Genomic DNA, 19,244 nt, shown 5'->3' with positions numbered 1-19,244 from the left:
AAGTTCTTTACATAATAAACAATAATATGCACACGTATTCTGGTGTCATGATAACTGTAATTGGAACTGTCTGTAGATTTACATATTTATAAATTTACCAACATGGTTCGAATTATTTACGCCGACTTTGTATTTTTGCTTTATTGGTAGAATTAAAAACTTGTCAACATCATTTATTTTAGCCTGTAGGGGTTTGGGTAACAATAAGAAAATGGCGTAACGTGTACGATTGAAATGGCTCATGGTTTGAAAGTGTTTCTATATCGAGACTTTTGATTGTTTGTTCGTTTATGATATTAATTGATAATATTTTACTGGCTTTAGTGTATAACTTTCTAGCTTGTGTGATAAACAGCAAATGTTTAGATACAGTGAAAATTTGAATGGCCGAAGGACATACATGTATTAATATAAGCACGTTTAAATATTTTATGTGTAGTAAGTTAGGCTAATTTTCGTGTACACCACTCGTGTTTGTTATTTTTTCAGTTTTTTTTTTTTTGTAGTAGTTAATTGTAGTTTATCGTTACAGCTACGTCACATGTGATCTTCTTTCCTTGTTATCTTACCTTTCGTTAATTTTCAAACTATAAACACTTGGACACTGTCGTATGACCGTAGCAACAACTCTTGTGTGCTTTTACGTGTTTTTAAATCGTTATAATCCTAAGAAGTAGTCGTTTCATCGTTAAAATGTGTATTGGACTGAAATGTAATGATATATGAAAATGGAATGTGTATTATCTGAAAAGAAGGGTTATTTTGGAAGCTGAGGTAAACCATAGTTTTTTTACGTATTGACAACTTTACGAAGTGACAATTCAGTAGTGTATCTTGTTTTTTCTAGAAACAGACTCGATTACAAACTTGTACCTGTAGGTGTTCAAGTGTGACATTCGGACTTATTAGAATATGATCATACCAGATTTATTCGAACATGATTATGCCATTTTTGTTTGAACATGATTATGCCAGATTTGTTAGAATAGTGTTATACCGTATTCATTAAACATAATTATACCAAGTTAGAACATGATTGTACCAGATTTATAGTTACAGAAGTTTAACGAAATCGCCTAAAAATATATTTTTCAGTGAGTCCATTAACCTTACGTAAACCTAAGGTCAAAACTGTAGTTCTCACACTTTGTCGGAATGTCTTTTGTTTAACAAACGCCATTACAGCTTGTATGTTGTGATTGTTTTAACTGTTATTTATTGGTAAGAATCATCTTTTACAGCCATGGTTATAATGAGTGTTCTAACATTACATATCAAATTTTATCAAATACTTGCTGATAACGTACGGTATTATAAGGTGAAATTATATTAAGTTTTTCAGTTATTGTTGAACTTAATAACCGATACGATCACCTAAGCCTAATTAGTAATTAGGTACTTTTTTTTTTTTGCTTCATGGTAATTGTTATTAAGTTTTTATTTGTCTTTCAGTTGATACTCTTCTGCCTTTTTCAGGGAAGTCTGAGAAGGTCTTTGTGTGTGGTGGGATTTGATCCTGGGTTTTCTTGATCAGCAAGGCTGGTTTGTTATCCACTGGTACAGGGTCTCCCCCATTAGATCTTTTATCAATCAGCTTACCGACAAAGTCTTGCGTAAGTACTTGGTGATCTATTTAAACATTTGATAAAAATGTAAGACCTCCAAAGAGAGGATCAGAATACATGCACACATATCATTTTAGAAGTTCGAAAGGATTGTAAATCTAGCCACGCGCAAGAAGTCGTGAGTTTCAATCAACTTATGAAGTTCAACATTTCAATTAACTTTAACCTTTATAAAGGTCTTAAAGACGTACACGTAATACAGTAGTATAGAGACGCTTTAAACAGTGTAACGGTGTAGTTTCCCGTGATTTTAAGACTTAAATACACTATTATGTAACAACTCGTAAAGGTGGTTAATTTGGAGGTTTATTTCAAAATGTCACGTGCTTCCAGATTTGCAACACTTCAAACGACAATTCTACAGGAATAATTTTGAGACGTGTGTGGCAAAATACGCTTAATAACGAACTGACTTGTCAGCTTGGCGAGGGAAGTAGTTCGGTATGCACTATTAAACGCTTGTGCGACAAAAAAGAAAAACGCCTTCATGTGATCTACGTTGGAAAAGCAAAAGTGAAATGAGGCCAGTTTTTGTCATACAGTTTATAACTTACAAAGCTTTTGTGTTAATCCGATGCTTTACTTTGTAAGGGAATTGCAAACGGTGATATCTATCGTAATTTGAAGTAACTTTGGTTAGTATAAATAAAAACGCGGTAAAATACTTGTGAGAGTGAAGTAGTGACATATGCCATTGGCGCCATAGTAGAGTACCTGTGATGCATTCATAATTCCTAGTGTTTAATCACGAACGGGGTTGGGGGTGGAAGGGTGTCTTCTGACGTTCTCCTAATGTTTGTGCTCCTGGCAACAACCCAGTTAGCTTTGATGACGTCAGTTTTGTGTGGTACATTAGCCTTGTATGTGTACGTGTGGTGGTGGGTGAGTTTCTATCTCTGCTTTCGCGCATTTTGCTTTATATGTTCCTCCTATGTAGACAGGTCTGTTGTTGTTGTTTTTTTCCCAGACCCTTGATATTCTCGTCCTCAGTGGACTAGGTCACTGGATTAGCTAGTGCTACGTCGATATATTCGACTTATTTCGTATTTTCATACAAACGTAGGACGGTTTGTCAAATAAAGGTTCAGAATACGTGCAAACGTTTTTCTCTCATTCATTTTAGTAGAAAACACGATGAGAAATTACTTGTGTTATTTTGGAGTTCGCGTGGTACGTAAAGACGAGTTATTGTTTTTTCGCGTTCGTGTAATTCCGTAGGTAGTTTTGGTTTTTTTAGTTGATCTAGTGAAGAACGTCATAGCGCTGGGTATAACGGTGTTTCTCGTTGACGTGTATAAACCCTCGGTCGCATGGAACCCCTCAGTCGTAAGCTATGAAAACTACAGCGAATGTGTGACGTAATAAGACGTATGTATTTTTGTGTATTTATCCTAGTTAATAAATGAACACTATATGGACTGACCAAGAGATGTTATTCGTTAGTACTCTTGCGGTAATAGCTACATCGTTACTCTGTGTTTAGGTATGTATTTGTAATTCTTTGAATGATACTGAGAACGTAGAGCTAGTTTTGTGATGAAAGACATATGACTATATTTATGTGATCATATTACAAATAACTGGGAGAGTAGACTGACAGAAAAACTACGAGTATTTTTATCAGTTTTGACACGTTCAAAAGTCGGTTATTTATTCGTCAATAATTAATTTTGGAATGGTATTAAAGTATGTGGTGAAACCTACTCTACAGGGGCGCTTAATTTTTAGTTGTTTTTATTCTTTTTTAAAAAAAAATGGGAGTCTACTATGGGATTAGAGAGCGTATCACAACAGATGTCTGATTACTGTTTGAATCCTTCTGTGGCAAGAAACTCACTATAGAGACTGCCTATGGTACATCGAAAAATAGTTGGGGTCGAAAGTGAAAATGTTTACTACTGACATTGATAACTGAATAAGACAAAGTCGCACAATATATATTCCAAAGTCGTCTTTTCAAACAGCCACCAGTGGTATAGTTGTATGCTGGCAGGCTTACAACGTTAGAAACCAGGTTTCGATATGTCCATGATGAGCAGAACGTAGATAGCCCATTGCGTAGCTTTGCGTTGAACTACAACCCACCAACCTTCCAAATAACCTGAGATGTTTTCTCTTGTTACATTTATATCTGTAAAAACGGCTCGTTTGGGTTGAGAAACGTTTTTACGTAGAGGAGCGAACAACGTTTCGACCTTCTTCGGTCATTGTCAGGTTCACAAAGAAAGAAAGAGATAACTGACCGGAAGCTGACCACATGTTTGAAAGGGATTGTGTAACTGAGTGTCGGAATGTAGAAAGTGTACTTAGATGTTTGAATATATAATTTTATATTTATTTTAGTATTATTATTTATTATATTATTTTTAATATAGGTATAAAGGTGTTCCTTTGTATTGGTTTATTTTGCCCTTGAGCTGTTGTGTAAGTAAGGCTTCTTTAATTTTGCGTTTGTTTATGAAGGTGTAAAGGTGACTTTTTATGTTCTTTGAATCTGGTTTTCATTTTTCTACTTGTTTCTCCAATATAGAAGTCGTGACAGTTATCACATTGTATTTTATACATAATGTTGGTGTGGTGTTTGTCAGTGTAGTTTTTACATAGTATAGACCTCAGTTTTGTGCCTGGTTTTTGAATAAATTTGGTATTAACTGGAATGTCATATTTTGTTACTAGTTTTTACCAAATGTTGGTTATTTTTCTGCTGATGTCGGGAATATATGGTATATAACAGTATATGGTTTTGTGATTTTTTGATTCGTGAGATATATTTACTTTAGTTGGTTGATTTTGCTTTCTGTCTAGGTGTGTGCATATAATGTTTTCTGTGGTTTGTAGAGGAATCTTATTGATGTTGATGAAGTATTGTTTTATTTTGTCTAATTCATCGTTAATTTTATCTGGTGAGCATAGTTTTATGGCTGTGTTTATTTGCTTTTTTAGTATGTTGAGTTTTTGTTTTGTTTCATGTGCTGAGTTCCAAGGAATGTATAGTGCAGTGTGGGTGATTTTTCAGTGGATTTCTGTTTTAAATTGTGTATCTGTTCTTGTTGCATTTGTTTTGTAACTAAATGGTCTAATGTGAAAGGATTTTTTCTTAAATACGAGGTTTATTTTATTTTATTTAAACAAGCAAATGACGCGTAAAATGATAAGGGCGATTTGTGTTTCCAAGTCACAATCATTTGTTAATATCGTGACGACAAGCAAGATCCAGAGTGGTATGTTCAATAGCTTCCTTTGTTCCATTCCTTTTAAAACTAATTTCGATAGTTTTTCGCTGTTATAATTCATTTACTTGCATTTTATATAACGTTACCATGTTAAAGATGGTAATTTTTAGTGCATGACTCACAACTGGTCTGCATTACATCAGGTGTGTATATAGTTAAACTTTATCATTAGCCATACAGTTCAGAATGGAGAGAAGTTGAAGACACGTACAGAGTTGTGGAGTCCCCTTACAATTGTTAGATTACATCATGAAAGACCGAATAGTGTTGGGATAATATAAGGGGTAAGGGGGCACTTGCCGGGACTGAAGCTATCATAAACTGTGTTTTAGTCTCCTCTGTAGGCCCTGCATCCAGTTAACAATGCGTACTGTTAAAGCTGTTTAAGCTTTTAACACTAGAGTTTGTGTGCTCATAAGATGTGGGACGCAACCACTCATTTGTTTATTTAACAATGCGTACTGTTAAAGCTGTTTCAGTTTTTAGCACTGGAGTTTGTGTGCCCATAAGATGTGGAACACAACCACTCGTTTGTTTATTTAACAATGCGTACTGTTAAAGCCGTTTCAGTTTTTAACACTGGAGTTTGTGTGCCTATAAAATGTAGAACACAACCACTCATTTGTTTATTTAACAATGCGTACTGTTAAAGCCGTTTCAGTTTTTAACACTGGAGTTTGTGTGCCTATAAAATGTAGAACACAACCACTCATTTGTTTATTTAACAATGCGTACTGTTAAAGCCGTTTCAGTTTTTAACACTGGAGTTTGTGTGCCTATAAAATGTAGAACACATCCACTCATTTGTTTATTTAACCCCCATTCCCACCCAACTCCTCCTCTAGTGGCTATGCGGTAGGTCGATGGGCAGACCTCAGATATTACATTGTGTAGCTTTGAGCTTTACATTAAAAAAAACAAAAAACAGTCCTTTGCACAGTGGTTCAGAAAGGGATTTGCAAGTATCCAAAACTTCAGTTGGTTGAGACCAATATTTAATTAGGTGCTTGACAAGTTTTTCATGGTGGTCGACGTGTCTTCTTTTCTCCTTCAAATTTTTAGTTTGTCTCATGAGGTTTCTTTGAGATTTTAATCTGGTGACTTCGCAAGCTAACCCAGCACACTTACGTTTTTGTCTTGGAAAATTAGCCTTTCACCGCACTTTAGGTGTTATAGGGTAGCCAAACCACATAGAGGAAGAGGTGAACAGTTTTTTTAAGAATAAGTGTACACTTATCAGTGTTCGTTCTGTAACTAATGAAGTAAAATTTATCTGTATACTTTTTGTTAGTGTTCTCTAGCTTTGCATCTTCCTTGTATATACTAACAAATACCAGAAACTTCGAAGAGGAACTTATTACTGAATACACCCCAGAATGGCCAGGTGGTTAGGGCGCTTCCCTTGCAATCTGATGGTCGTAGGTTCGAATCCCCATTACCGAACATGCTCGCTCTTTCAGCTGTTTGGACGTTATTATGTGACAGTCAGTCTCACTCTTCGTTGCTAAAAAGTGTAACCCAAAATTGGCAGTGAATTATGATGACTAGCTGCCTTCCCTCTAGTCTTTCAATACTAAATTAGCGGCGGCTGGCTCAAATAACCCATGTGTATCTTTGCGCGAAATTCAGAACAAACAAACAAAAAAAAACCAAACCATTATTGAAAAATAACCGAGGTAAAAGCTCAATGAGTCACATACGATATTTTTAATTATTATAATCGCTCATATTAAATGTTATTCGTATGTGTTTCTTTTGAAAGCAGTAAATATGGATTTTCTACCTTTTTTTAGAGATGAAAAAACAAATTACAGGCAGTACTTTCATATGCACGTGTCATTTCGCTGGGTTTTCTTGTCTAGTTTGCAGAAATTCACATTTTATTTCAATGCATCATTTCTAATTCTGATATTTCATAAAATCCCAAAGTTACCCTTTACCAGTCTTTTGTAAGTGTAACCTCGTGTTTCTTTTCCCAAAAGAAACGTTTAGCTCGTAAGCAGAGGCGTTTTGGAATGTTTTTTGGACTCTATCCCGTTTTCTTGAAGTAATCTCCTGGAAGAGACTTGAAGTCTTTCTTACAAAGTTTTCATTTCGTCTCTAGCCGTAGACGTCAGTTGTCTACAAACTTGACCTTTTATTTGGGAATTAATTTGTTTTATTGCACTGCTGAATATGTAAAGTATTTGTGGGTGGTGTTGATTAACTGTATTCTCTGTCTTGGTCTATGAGTAGAGTAGCTTCGCACAAAATCCAACAAAACAGTGACTAAACTATTAGCTTGGTGTGTTATAACCTGAAAATTCGGAGCTCTATACCTGAAAGAAAGAAAGCAAAAATCTTATTGTCAGAAACCAAATCTTTGTTACTGAAACTTGATGACGAGAAACACACTTGAAATAAAAATGTGTCTCAGAACGGCTGGTGTGGATATTAATACTTTTTATTGATATTCAGAGAACAACGTTTCGGCATTCCTAGGTCATTTTCAGGTTAACAAAGAGTCAGGGATAATCTTCCTTACATTAAAAAGCTAGTCATTATATTAATTATACAAATATTATTGTTTAAACCTAAAAGCTAATAATACCACAAGTTCATTAAAGTTGTTAACTATCGATTACATACGATTATCATATTTTCATGGTGAACCCTCTACCAGACAGGTGTCACGTGTCCAATTAAGTTTAAGTATGCACCGAAAAATGAACTCTGATTGTTCTCGTGGTAAATGACTTTCTTAAGCCTGTGATAAACATGGCCGTTTATGATATTGTGCTTAAGTTTATTTGAGTACGTTATTGCCTACTGTGCACTTAAAAGCATCGCGCGAACCTTAATACTTTTATAATTATGAAGTATCAATGAGGCATTCCATTCCACCTCATAACTAACGTAAAATTAACTTGTATTTTTAGGCGAAACACGTGTCACTATTTAAACGAGACACTTTCCAGAATTTGCTTTTTGTAGTTTCACTAGTTTTAAGCCACTTACATCACGACAAAAAAAACAACAAAAAAACAGATAAAATAGTATATATTCGTGTGAGATTACGTCACCAAACAGCATATTACTTGTAAACAAAGATGTCTCTATTTATAAAATAATAGTATTTTTAACTTAATAACAATATTAATTAAATGTATTGTGAAGGGTGTCTCTGTTAACTGAAAGTAATAATTCTTTTTTTGGGGGTTAGAGTAAAAAAAGTATTGCTGTTTTTATCATTAGTATTTAAAATTCAGAAATAAATATGGGAAGAGTAGAAATGTGTGTGTCACGAAGGCGACAACGAACTAGTTTTCTTTTGGCATGTGGCTTAGGCTTAATAACTTGGTAGTGCATTTTATCATCGTCTATTTGTATGTACAGAAAAATATATTGTGTACATATTTTCGATCCACGTATAAATTCATTGAAAACAAGAAAAGAAAGTCCCGTATTGGATGAACCATAAAATGACTGTGAAATTGTCAGTGAGCCAAATTAAACTTTTGTTGGGCTCTGGGACCTTCTGGAAGAAGTGAATTGGGCTGGTGCAATTAGGTATCGTTGCTATCGTAAAAATATATAAAATCACGAAACCAGTTTTAATATGCAATTAACTTTTAAAGTGCTTAAAATTGGTATTTTAATATTCTATCGCCAACTGAGAAAGAAACAGAAAAGCGTTAAAGACGTACGTCTGCTTTCTTGGGGTTCAAATGTGGTGTGTGTTTAGTTCATCGATTTCCTTCTTCAGTCTCAGTGCTATACTTCTATTCTGAGCGATTGACAAGCTGTGTGTAGTAGGTGATCGATACAGCCGATGTACAAGTTGGTATCCTTTTGGAAGGAAATTCTTCTGGATAAGTTTTTGTTTATCTGACTGAATTCGTTACTGGTTTAAATGTTACTCGTACACATTTACTGAAAATATTATAATACTGCTTTTATTTCCAGTACAGAAACTTAATTACTAATTCACTTCTGCTTGAAATAAATATGTTATATATCATAACGTTAACACCCCCCCCTCCCGTTGTAGTTTTTTTTAATTACTTATTCATATGTTACAACAACTCAGAAACGTTTTCATTTAATTTAATATAAACAAAACACAGGTAGTCTTTTATGTTATCTACCAGTATACTTCTGTTTACAGGTAAAGTAGATATTGACATGTGACTTCATTAATGTGTCACGATTTCTTAAAAATCTTTTTTGCCTGTTAATTGCAAATGTTCGTTCATTTTTACAGTAAGTTGCATCAGCTATTATACAGGGTGTTCGGAAAGTCACTGTGCACTTATATATTTATCAACAGACATGTTTCAATATAGAATATAGGAGGTAAATATGAATGACAATTATAAACAGTGTTGAAAGTGACCCCCGTTGGCCTGGATCCTTCTTATTTTGTTTCTAAACACCGCTATCAGTTACTGGCTTGAAATAGACTGAATAAAATATGATTACAAAACTGCACAGTGACTTTCCGAACACCCTGTATTTATTCGTGATAACTTCTAGACATTTGTACTCACAGTTTGTGGTTTCTAGAAACATTTGTTTTAATCGCTTATTTTAATCAGAAACTTTTCGAAACTCGTTTATAGCTTTGTATACCTCTTAAGTGTTTATTTTTTAAATGCTTTAACTGTCAAAGCTTTCTTACCTGTTCGGTTGTTTCATGAGTTAGGGAGCTCGACTCGCAATCTGGGGGCTGCGGATTCGAATCCCAGTTGCACCGATTATGCTTCCCCGTTTTATAATGTGACTTTCAATACTACTGTTCATTTCTAAAAGAGTGACTCAAGAGTTAGCGGTGAGTGGTGTTCACTAGGTGCCTTCTCTCTAGTCTACAATAGAGACGGCTAGCGCTGATAGTCCTCGTATAGCTTTGCGCGAAATTCAAATGAAGATGAAGCTTAAGTTAAATTAAGTGTGTGTACTCTGGAAAAAACAACAACAACACACGAAATAAAACGTTTAAATAACAATAATTTAATATATTTATTTAAACAAATGATTTAGTGGTTTATGCAGGGCTGACCTCTATTCATAACATATTTTTCAGGTTTAGCTAAGCAGAGCACCTGATTAATTGGACGAGAGGTTGTGATAGAACCGGTTAATATAATTTATATCTACACGTATGTCGAAAGCGGATATGTTGATAAGAGAACTATTTTATCGGTGTTCCTAGTTCATAATGAAATATTAATTCTCTCAATACTTGCATTGCGGTTGACTCGTTGTATACAGCAATAGTCGGCTTTAGTACTGTTTACTAATGATATATACATTTAGAGATGCCATAAATACCATAAATAAATTCATGATAATAAATATTATTACAAAAATACACAAGAAAAGCAAATATGTTGTCCAGTGCATGAGTATTGTGTTTGAGTGCCTGTGTTTTACACATATCATTTCACTTTGTTTTCATGCTGTAATACAGTTTATCATTGTCGAATTGTGAAATATTGATTGAAAGTGTTCTTTATTACTGTCCACAGTCTGATTGGCCAACTTTTATCTTTATCAGTTCATAAATAAGCCAATACATACTTAAGAATTTTCTTATTGATACTTTGTGTAGTCGAAGCTTCATCAATTTCTTTACCATTAAATGCCCTTCCGCCAATTTTGCACTGATCATTGTCTTCTTGGAAGGTTGATCCGTGCTGGATGAACCCTGTTCCTCAAGGAATAGAATGGTAGATCAGAATGTGCATGTCTCTATGAGCACTTAAGGTGCCATCAGTTATGTGTAGATCGCCAATACCGTTGCTTGATGGCCCGACATGACCAGCTGGTTACGGCTTTCGACTCGCAATCTGAAGGTCATGGGTTCGTATCCCCATCACACCAAACATGCTCACTCTTTCAGCCGTTGGTAAAAGAGTTGGCTGATGGTGAGGTTGATTATCTGCCTTTCCTCTAGTCTTACAGTGCTAAATTAGGTCGGTTAGCGAAGACAGCTCTCATGCAGCTTTGCTCGAAGATCAAAATAAACAAATAAAACAAAAACCGTTACTTGTTGGGATGCAATTTTAAGTTTGTGTGGTATTCATGTACAGTATTGTCCTACGGACAAGTTTAAAAGTATCTGCAAAACTCACATTCGGGAAGTGTACTGCAGAAAATAATTCCGAACTCTGAGAATAAAGAAAAACAAAGAAATGAACAAGTAAAACTATTAATATTCACTAATTATTCCAACTAATGTTTTCATGAAAGAAAAACTGGTGACTCATACCGATTTGTACAAGTGTCTGTGCTGCTACTTGAGATGAACTCACTCCCATACCAAGAAGGATGGGTACGACATGTTGTAGAATTAAATCGATACGAGTCTCTAGCTGTTGGCATATGTAGATTAAATGTGAAAGATCTTTCAATATTCGGTTACCTACAGGGTGTTCAGAAAGTCACTGTGCACCTATATATTTATTATCACACATGTTTCAATATAGAATACAGGAGGTAAATATGAATGACAGTTATAAGCAATGTTGAAAGTGACCCCCGTTGGCATCAATACAGGCCTGGATCCTTCTTATTTTGTTTCTAAACACCGCTATCAGTTGCTGGCTTGAAATAGACTGAATAAAATATGATTACAAAACTGCACAGTGACTTTCCGAACACCCTGTAGAATGCCAGAAGTACATGCGAAACATGTGAACAGAAATTTTGGAAAATGTACCAGAATGTATTTGTTTAAAGATATGTGCTAAACTAGTTATGGAAGGGTGAAAGTCATAACAGTGTCTATCATTACACTTTCACTGATATTTAAGCCTTCGGTGCCTAAACAATCATATTTATTTGAAAAGAGCACATGACTCCAGCTTTGCTCGTTTCATTGTTTTTGATCTGATTCCTGTTTTTTTTTCTTGGGGTTTGGTTACCCCCTCCCATCAGTGGATTTTAATTACTCAACCACATTGATATCTGTGTTTATAACAAGGTGGATGGCAACAAATGTACTCCGCCGTTGTCTTTCCTATAAAGACAATATTGCAGGATACTTAACACCATTTTGTGGAATTTCAGTTTTCTATCTGAATCTCATTATTGTTTAAAAAAATACTCGTATCGCTTTACGCACCCTCTTCAGAGATTTCAATACACATCTCACAAAATTTTCCCACTTTTGCTTTGATGTTAATTAGTAACTGTTGATCCGTCTACTGTGAGGCTATTACTTTGTGTCCTCTGCTGAAAAATGGAATCTTGCTGCACTTAACTTAACAACATTTTAATTTCCACGTCTTACCATGCGGTTATTCAGTCCTAGAAGCAACTACTTGAATCCATATTATTATTACCTGTGTATACTTTTATAGGCACTCTCTGATGTCATCTCGTGATTGTAATATAATATTTGTATTCTCTGTTTCCAGTATACTGTATGTCTGTTTAGATAGTTATCAAACTAACCAGTAATAAAACTAGAGGCACACTTGAATTATATTGTGTAATATTATTTTAATGTTTTTATACAACACTGCAGTTTGCCACATTTTTTAGTTTACAAAATCGAAATTACATCTTTAACGCGCTAGAAAATGTGGCACACAGTTTAAATATGTTCTTTATGGGTGATAATTTTCTTCTATATGCTACTTTGTATTGTTTTTCTAATTTTATAATATTTGGGTGCAATTTTTTTCATTTTCCTTAAACTGTGCAAGTTATCACAGTTTGTTTGTGTGGTCCTTTTAGCGATGATGGCATTATAATGTGACAGTCAATCCTACTATTCACTGGTAAAAGAGAAGTTCAAGAGTTGGCGGTGGGTGGTGATGATTAGCTACCTTCCCTGTAATCTTACACTGCTAAGTTATGGACGGATAGCGCAGATAGCCCTCATGTAGCTTTGCGCGAAATTAAAAAATGAGCAAACAGTCGTCTGTGTGACGACTTTTTGAATCTCGTGTTAAACAGGAAAATAGTTTGGATTCTTTTATCTTTCCAGTAACTCCTGTTTCGTGATCTAGACTAGTTTTCGCAGTGGTCCGGTACGTGTTTATTTAATACGGTTTGTTATGTAAAATAACTCCGGCACACACGCATCTCACAAAAGTTTCACACCTTGGTTTTCATGTTAATTAGTAACTGTTGATCCTTCCACTGTGAGACTATTACCTTGTGTGTTGTGATGAATAGGCTTCTATTTACTTGGACGATATCAAATTAATTATGTGCACAATTCCTGTTGCATTTGTTCATTTTTTTACTTAAGAAACTTTAAATATCTCAGCTCATTTCAAAAAGCAAATTATATCTGTATACATATAGATACATACATACATATACACACACACATATGCACGCTTATCGTCAACTTTATTAATATCTGTATATTTTATCAATAATCATAATGAGGGCACATGTGGTAAAGCAGTCATTTCTCGTCCAACTTCATTGCACCATTTTATTGGTGGTTTTTAGTGTCGTCTCTCTCTTCCTCGCTTTCGGTACGCACTCGTTATGAACCTTAAATATTATTTTAAGTTTAAGTGTCTGAGTTTACGCTGACATTCAAGGGCCCTAAGAGGATATATGATACGTCTTCAGCCCTTGTGTTGTTGTTGTTCAAACGTCTGACCTGTGCAGTTATTAATATGCTGTTATATTTGTGCAAAAAAACAACTTTACCCTAAATTATTTTTTGTGCAAATCAGCTTTTTGAGAAGAGTAACCATTTGAGAGCATCGGTTATGTATCGTATACCTGATCGTTCTGTCTGTATAATTCCGGTAAATACTGTACGAATTTCGCAAGTCCGTCCGTACACCGAGTAGTTTCAATCCACGGTTGGTTGCTGTGCTACAGACGCGCCGCCCTGCATGGGTGTCGCAGTGGCACGCGCCACGCGGAGGCATTTTCTTGTCCCTTTTTCCCCCGTACCTTTCTTTCCATGTATACTGGTCTGCCCGCTTGTCGCCGTGATTATTAAAGAAGCGTTCTATCATGAGGCAAGCGACCCCATGAAATCAACTGGGAGAACCCTGCATTCAACATAGGCAGCGATGTATTGGGGTGGGGTGCCCTTTGGATAACAGGGTCTGGGGGTATTACCTGGGGTTTTGGGGGGTGATCTTCATTATTATGCTGCATTCTTCCTCGTCATAGGAAGCATACAAATAAGTAGACATTAAGTTTGAAGCGTTAAGAGCAGATGTAATGCGCAGAGAGCTAAGTGATTAAAAAAAACAACAACAAAAATTCTGTTAGTTAATCGGCGATCTGGGTCCTGCTTTCTGCTTCAACTTTAAGTGCTACTGCTGTGGTTGAAACTCGTGACGTAATCGTCTTCAGTGCTGTGGAAGTGCAGGTAGCTGCTGTGAGGGGCCATATAGGGTATGATATTTCATTGCTTGCTTGTCTTGTACTTAGTTTTGCTATGCTGGTGTGGTAGTGAATAGAACGTGCGTAGTAACAGCAAATGGTGACGTTAGTTTCCAACTCTGGAGGGTGGCTGCTAGTTCACTTCAGACAGAAACCATTCTGTAAACACATACATGTAACAACTCTGTTTGGAAAGTAATTGTAATCACGAACTTACTGCACACAAAGTATGTCATACTGAATAACTGATGTGTGTGTGTGTGTGTGTGTGTGTATAGCAATTTGAGAGTGTTAGAAATCTGCAGTGTTTTATTGTACGTTGAAATTTCAAATTAACTCGTTGGCATTGTATCTAGTGGCCAAGATTGTTTAAAGGTTTATCACAGAATATGGAATCTGTAAGTGTGAAAAGGCAGCCAAGAGAGTGAATGTTTAATATTTGGTTAGTGGACTTGTTGGTTACATGTAATTAATCAGCAGAGACAGAATAGGTACTGTATAGTTCCGTGAGCGTAATTAATCTAGCGGTATGAATGGGTTTTTCTAATTAAAATACTCAATAGGAGTATATACCATACATACAAGATCAGTATAATAAAAAGACTGGATGGTTAGATATAGTGGATTAATTAAGAGGACTGAGTGCCTATACTTTGAAGTTGAATCAAGACATTTGAATAGTTAAATGCACGGGAATCAATAGAAATAATCAGTTGGAAGTACAAGGCGAGTAAAAAGCATCAACCAGCTAGAAATACAGTTCGTAGCTAATCAAAACACGTTGTTTATTAATTCAAGGTCAAAATCATCAAGTGGTTAGAAATGCATAATTTAATCAAGAACGTTAACCATTTGGAAGTACAGGGTCAGTCAAAAGCAATGAGTGGTTAGAAGTAGGTTAACTTGTAGTTGGCTAAGAGTTAATGAGGAACACAGACACCTAGGGTTACTTAAGGTCAGATGATTAAAAACAAGGGTCAATCAAGTTGATCAGTTGTATCGAAGTAGGTTCAACTGATTTCAAATAAAAAGCTATTCAAGGGAATCTAGATGTTAAAAGTAAAGTCCAGTCAAGAAGACGGATGTTTAGATTGAGATGGTTTGGATCAAATCACTTTTGTAAGTGTGGTCAATCAGGGTTGGGCAGTTAAGTGACATAAGTGATTAAGTTTATAAAATGTAAAGGAGTACTCAACAGCTCAAAATGAGATTGAGTGTGTGGGTGGAAAGTATCAGTCAAAATATTGAGTGCTTCAATGTACATAGTTGAATAAGACTTTATAGATGTATGACGTGTTTGGAAAGTTAAATACACAGAATTGCTTAAGAGATTCAGTAGTTAAAATACTGAATTAGTCACTTGGGTTGAGTATTTATTTTGAATGGAGTTACTCCACAAAAATGAATGGTTAAACAACTATTAAGGGATTCAGTAGTTGGATACAAAATTTCAATACATAAGATTAGTTAAGAGTTTGAGTGGTTTACAGTGAGTTATTGGTCAAGTGTTCTGAAATATCAAGCAGAGCAAACATACACTGTTTTTCAGTTAAGCAGAATGATGCACACAATTAGTATGAATGCTATTGTTTGAGATGTTTCATCTTTTCCTCGTTTAAATTCAAGTTAAATGTTGTACCTTATTCAAGTAAAGTTATTTTCTTTTGTTTTCTAAGTTTGTTGTTAGAATAAAGAACATTCAAAAAGTGGATGTTTTAGTTTAATAATAATTAGAAATATGTTTCATATACAATGAAAATGGCTAATCATATATAAACTAGACATGAGACTGCTTTTTGTGTTTTGTCCTCAGTTTCGAATGTAATAAAAAACTATATTCAAGAAGATTAGAGGATAATTTTAAAATGTTTTACATGCAGTTAGTTTTGGTTACTGTCATTATTTTTCCTCCTTTTATTTTTAGGTGTATTTAAAGTAATTATAACAATCAAGTGATCTACCCAGACTATTCATGTATGAGACTAGATTGGTAGAGTACTGGACAAATTTGATGACAACATGGAACGTTTCAGTGACTGTGAGTACTGAACAGATCTGATTACTATAAGGAATGTTTCAATGACTGTGAGTACTGCACAGATCTAATGACTATATGGAATGTTTCAATGACTGTGAATACTGAACAGATCTGATGACTGTATGGAATGTTTCAATGACTGTGAGATTAAACCTATTCCACAACATGTGATACCCATCAAAGACCTCTAGTTCAAAAGAAACTTTGAGCCATTTGGTGTGATCAAAAAGGACAAACCAATTGACTTATCTAGGAAGAGACACCAGCTATAGTGACCTTTCAAAACACAAAATGTAGATACTGGTGACAAGTTTTAAAATTGGTATACTAATGTCCATAAACAAATGAAAAAGTTCACATGTTAAACCTTAACACACAAACACTTTGGTCTGGGGCATGAAAGATCCATTACCCAAATGCCTTTCCCTTTGTAATGTATAGTAATATTTACGTCCTTCCCTCCCTTATTTGTATAGTGATGTTGTCCATATTTTCTACTCGTAATTTTATGCTGCACAGTTTAATGAAGTTTACAAAGCTTCACATGCATACACAAAGACATTACTATTTTTATTATATATATATATACTTGTCATAAGATGTTAGTATTAGGCCTATTTGTATTTTTAGCATTACATTCTTTATTCATCCCTTAGGGTCATTTAAGGAGAACAATAGTATTTCAACTATACTATGTCTGCTGTATCCATTGCTGATGGCTTATTTTGCTGAATACAGAGCTCATTGGGTTAGCTGTGACAACAAGCACAGCAGTGGTTGAAATATTAATTATATAAGACATTTGTTACAATAACAGTTATTTTAGTGTAAATATCTCTTCTAAGCTATTGAAGCATGATCGTGATTCCCCAGTTTAAGAAAAGCATTCACACCAGATCAGCTAATTAGTTTCAAGAAAGTGTTTGCCTGTTCATTTGTCCAAAATTTTGATTATAACTTTATTTTTCAGACAGGAACTCGGTGATATGATGGATAACTTACACAGTTTAGACCCACGGAAACAGGAACTTTTGGAGGCCAGATTTTTTGGAGGAAGGGTAAAATATCGTATTGTTGTGTTTAGATAAGATTGTGATGTGAGGTAGTGTTAAAAGTAAAGTTATGTTTCTATTTACTAGTCTTTCTTTGGTTGAGTAAAAACATGACCAACAGCTAAAGTTTTTGAAGAACTTATGTTAAGATATGTTTAGTTTGATTGAAATATAATCCTTCCAATCCTAAGAGTTCCTCTTGGGCATGTAAAATCTTCAAAGGGCTCAAATGATTGTGAAAGGCTTTTATTTCACAGAATGCATTCAGGAAACAGCACAACTTATTGTATTATCAAACTTTTATTTAATGTTACTGAATAAATTATACTTTATGATATATTTTGTTTTTGTATACTACTATAAAGTGTTAATTGAATATATATAGGACTTGCTAACTTCACCATTATTTACTTATTGTTAAGTTTCTAAAATACCATTAAAGTTGTTTTTAGAACTGAATTAGGACTATGAAAATCTTAATATGGCCTGTATATTGGTATATAGTACAGGTTTTTATCAATCTATTCTTAGAGCTAATTGTTGACTTCATTTATGCTTTCAAGTACATATAAAGCATCATAAAACATTATGTTTTTATGTGTAATTTTAGCTGATTGTAGTACATTGTTTTATCATTTCACTTCTTGGAACACTTACAAACTTTCAAAGCTGAATTATAATTTGAACATTAGATAAAATTATTATTTGTTTGTGTTTCATGTAGTAATTACTAGAGATGACTTAAAAGTGTAAGTGCATAGGTTTAACCATGAATATATTTTCATATGTTTTTACAATTTTGAGAAGGTTTTTCCATATAGTATAAAAGCAGTTGACTGTTACAGAAGTATTACAGTTAGAGAACACTAAATATTTTGATAATTTATCATGTCCAAAAAGAAGGATTTACTCAGATGAAAAAATGTTATGAAAATTAATATGATGAGATCTTCATTTAGAATGAAATAATAGTTTTTCCCTAAATTTACTCATTTTGTATTTTTGAAAATTAGAGAATACCTCTGGAAGTCTGGGCTCATAGGTAAAAATACACAAACTATTCTTTATTTAATTATCATTCCAATTTCATGTCATTAACAGCCATTAGAATACTAGTTCTTGGTTGGTACAGTGTGCCATCAGGGTATACTTCTTTTCTTGAAATATGTACAACTGACATCAGAAATGTGTTTGCTTAACTTTAAAATTATAATGTCTATTTTTGCTATTTTTTCACCAAAATTATATGTTTGGTGATAGATAGAAATTGCTTGTTAAATTTGGAGAAGGATGATTGCCCTAAATTGATGTTTTATACATTTCAAACAGTATTTTAATGTTAAAATTTCATTGAAAACATCAGTTAAAATTAAGATATTTGCAGCTGATAATTATCACTAACACATAGCAACAAGTAATGGTACATGTGCTTATGCAAGGAGCTGCAATTTCATATCACAGTTAGGTGGTTACAGCATAAAATTGGGTTAGTCTAGGCCTGTACTTTGCTGCAGTGGTATTATTATTGTTGTTTTTATTGGTCTTTACATCTAAAAAATGGCAAAATATAAGAATTATATAATATCTCAACTGACGGAATAGCTAAAGAAAGGATTAGAAAAATTATGTATGGAAAAATGAACCAGTGAATCTGATTAATTTACATTTTTTCTACAAATGAAGACAGATCATGATAGATGTTATGAACCAAACTGTTTTTACAAATTTCCTGATTTGGTAATGCCTTTATTTTGGAGCATACTGCTCTCAAAGAAGTCAAGATGTACATTTGATGTAAAGAAAAAGCTTGTTGAGGATAACCAGTGAATCTAGTTCCCTGAACTTCTGGAAGTTCTTGACAGTATAATATCTCAAAGCAAGGATAAAGACAAAGGTCCACAACACATTATCTGCACTTATGGCACATTTGCCATCTGCCTTCTGG

At 34.3% G+C, this 19,244-nt stretch overlaps 1 protein-coding gene across 12 annotated transcripts in view; it reads left to right on the top strand.

Annotated features, from left to right (window-relative positions):
* The window catches only part of LOC143234221 (serine/threonine-protein kinase tousled-like 2), a 110,950-nt gene that overhangs the window by 47,885 nt on the left and 43,821 nt on the right, over positions 1-19,244 (top strand). For 7 of the 12 annotated variants that reach the window (XM_076471408.1, XM_076471414.1, XM_076471410.1 and 4 more), the window contains one exon: positions 17,218-17,305. In XM_076471408.1, the coding sequence (XP_076327523.1) occupies positions 17,234-17,305 (72 nt within the window). In that variant the 5' untranslated portion in view covers positions 17,218-17,233. Of the gene's footprint in view, positions 1-1,473; positions 1,614-3,089; positions 3,109-13,414; positions 15,329-17,217; positions 17,306-19,244 lie in introns of those variants that run through there. The other 5 variants (XM_076471407.1, XM_076471416.1, XM_076471412.1 and 2 more) reach the window with 5 other exon arrangements.

The sequence above is a fragment of the Tachypleus tridentatus genome, chromosome 12 (genome assembly GCF_004210375.1).
Source record: "Tachypleus tridentatus isolate NWPU-2018 chromosome 12, ASM421037v1, whole genome shotgun sequence".
NCBI lineage: Eukaryota > Metazoa > Arthropoda > Merostomata > Xiphosura > Limulidae > Tachypleus > Tachypleus tridentatus.
This window is presented reverse-complemented; position numbering and strand designations above follow the sequence as displayed.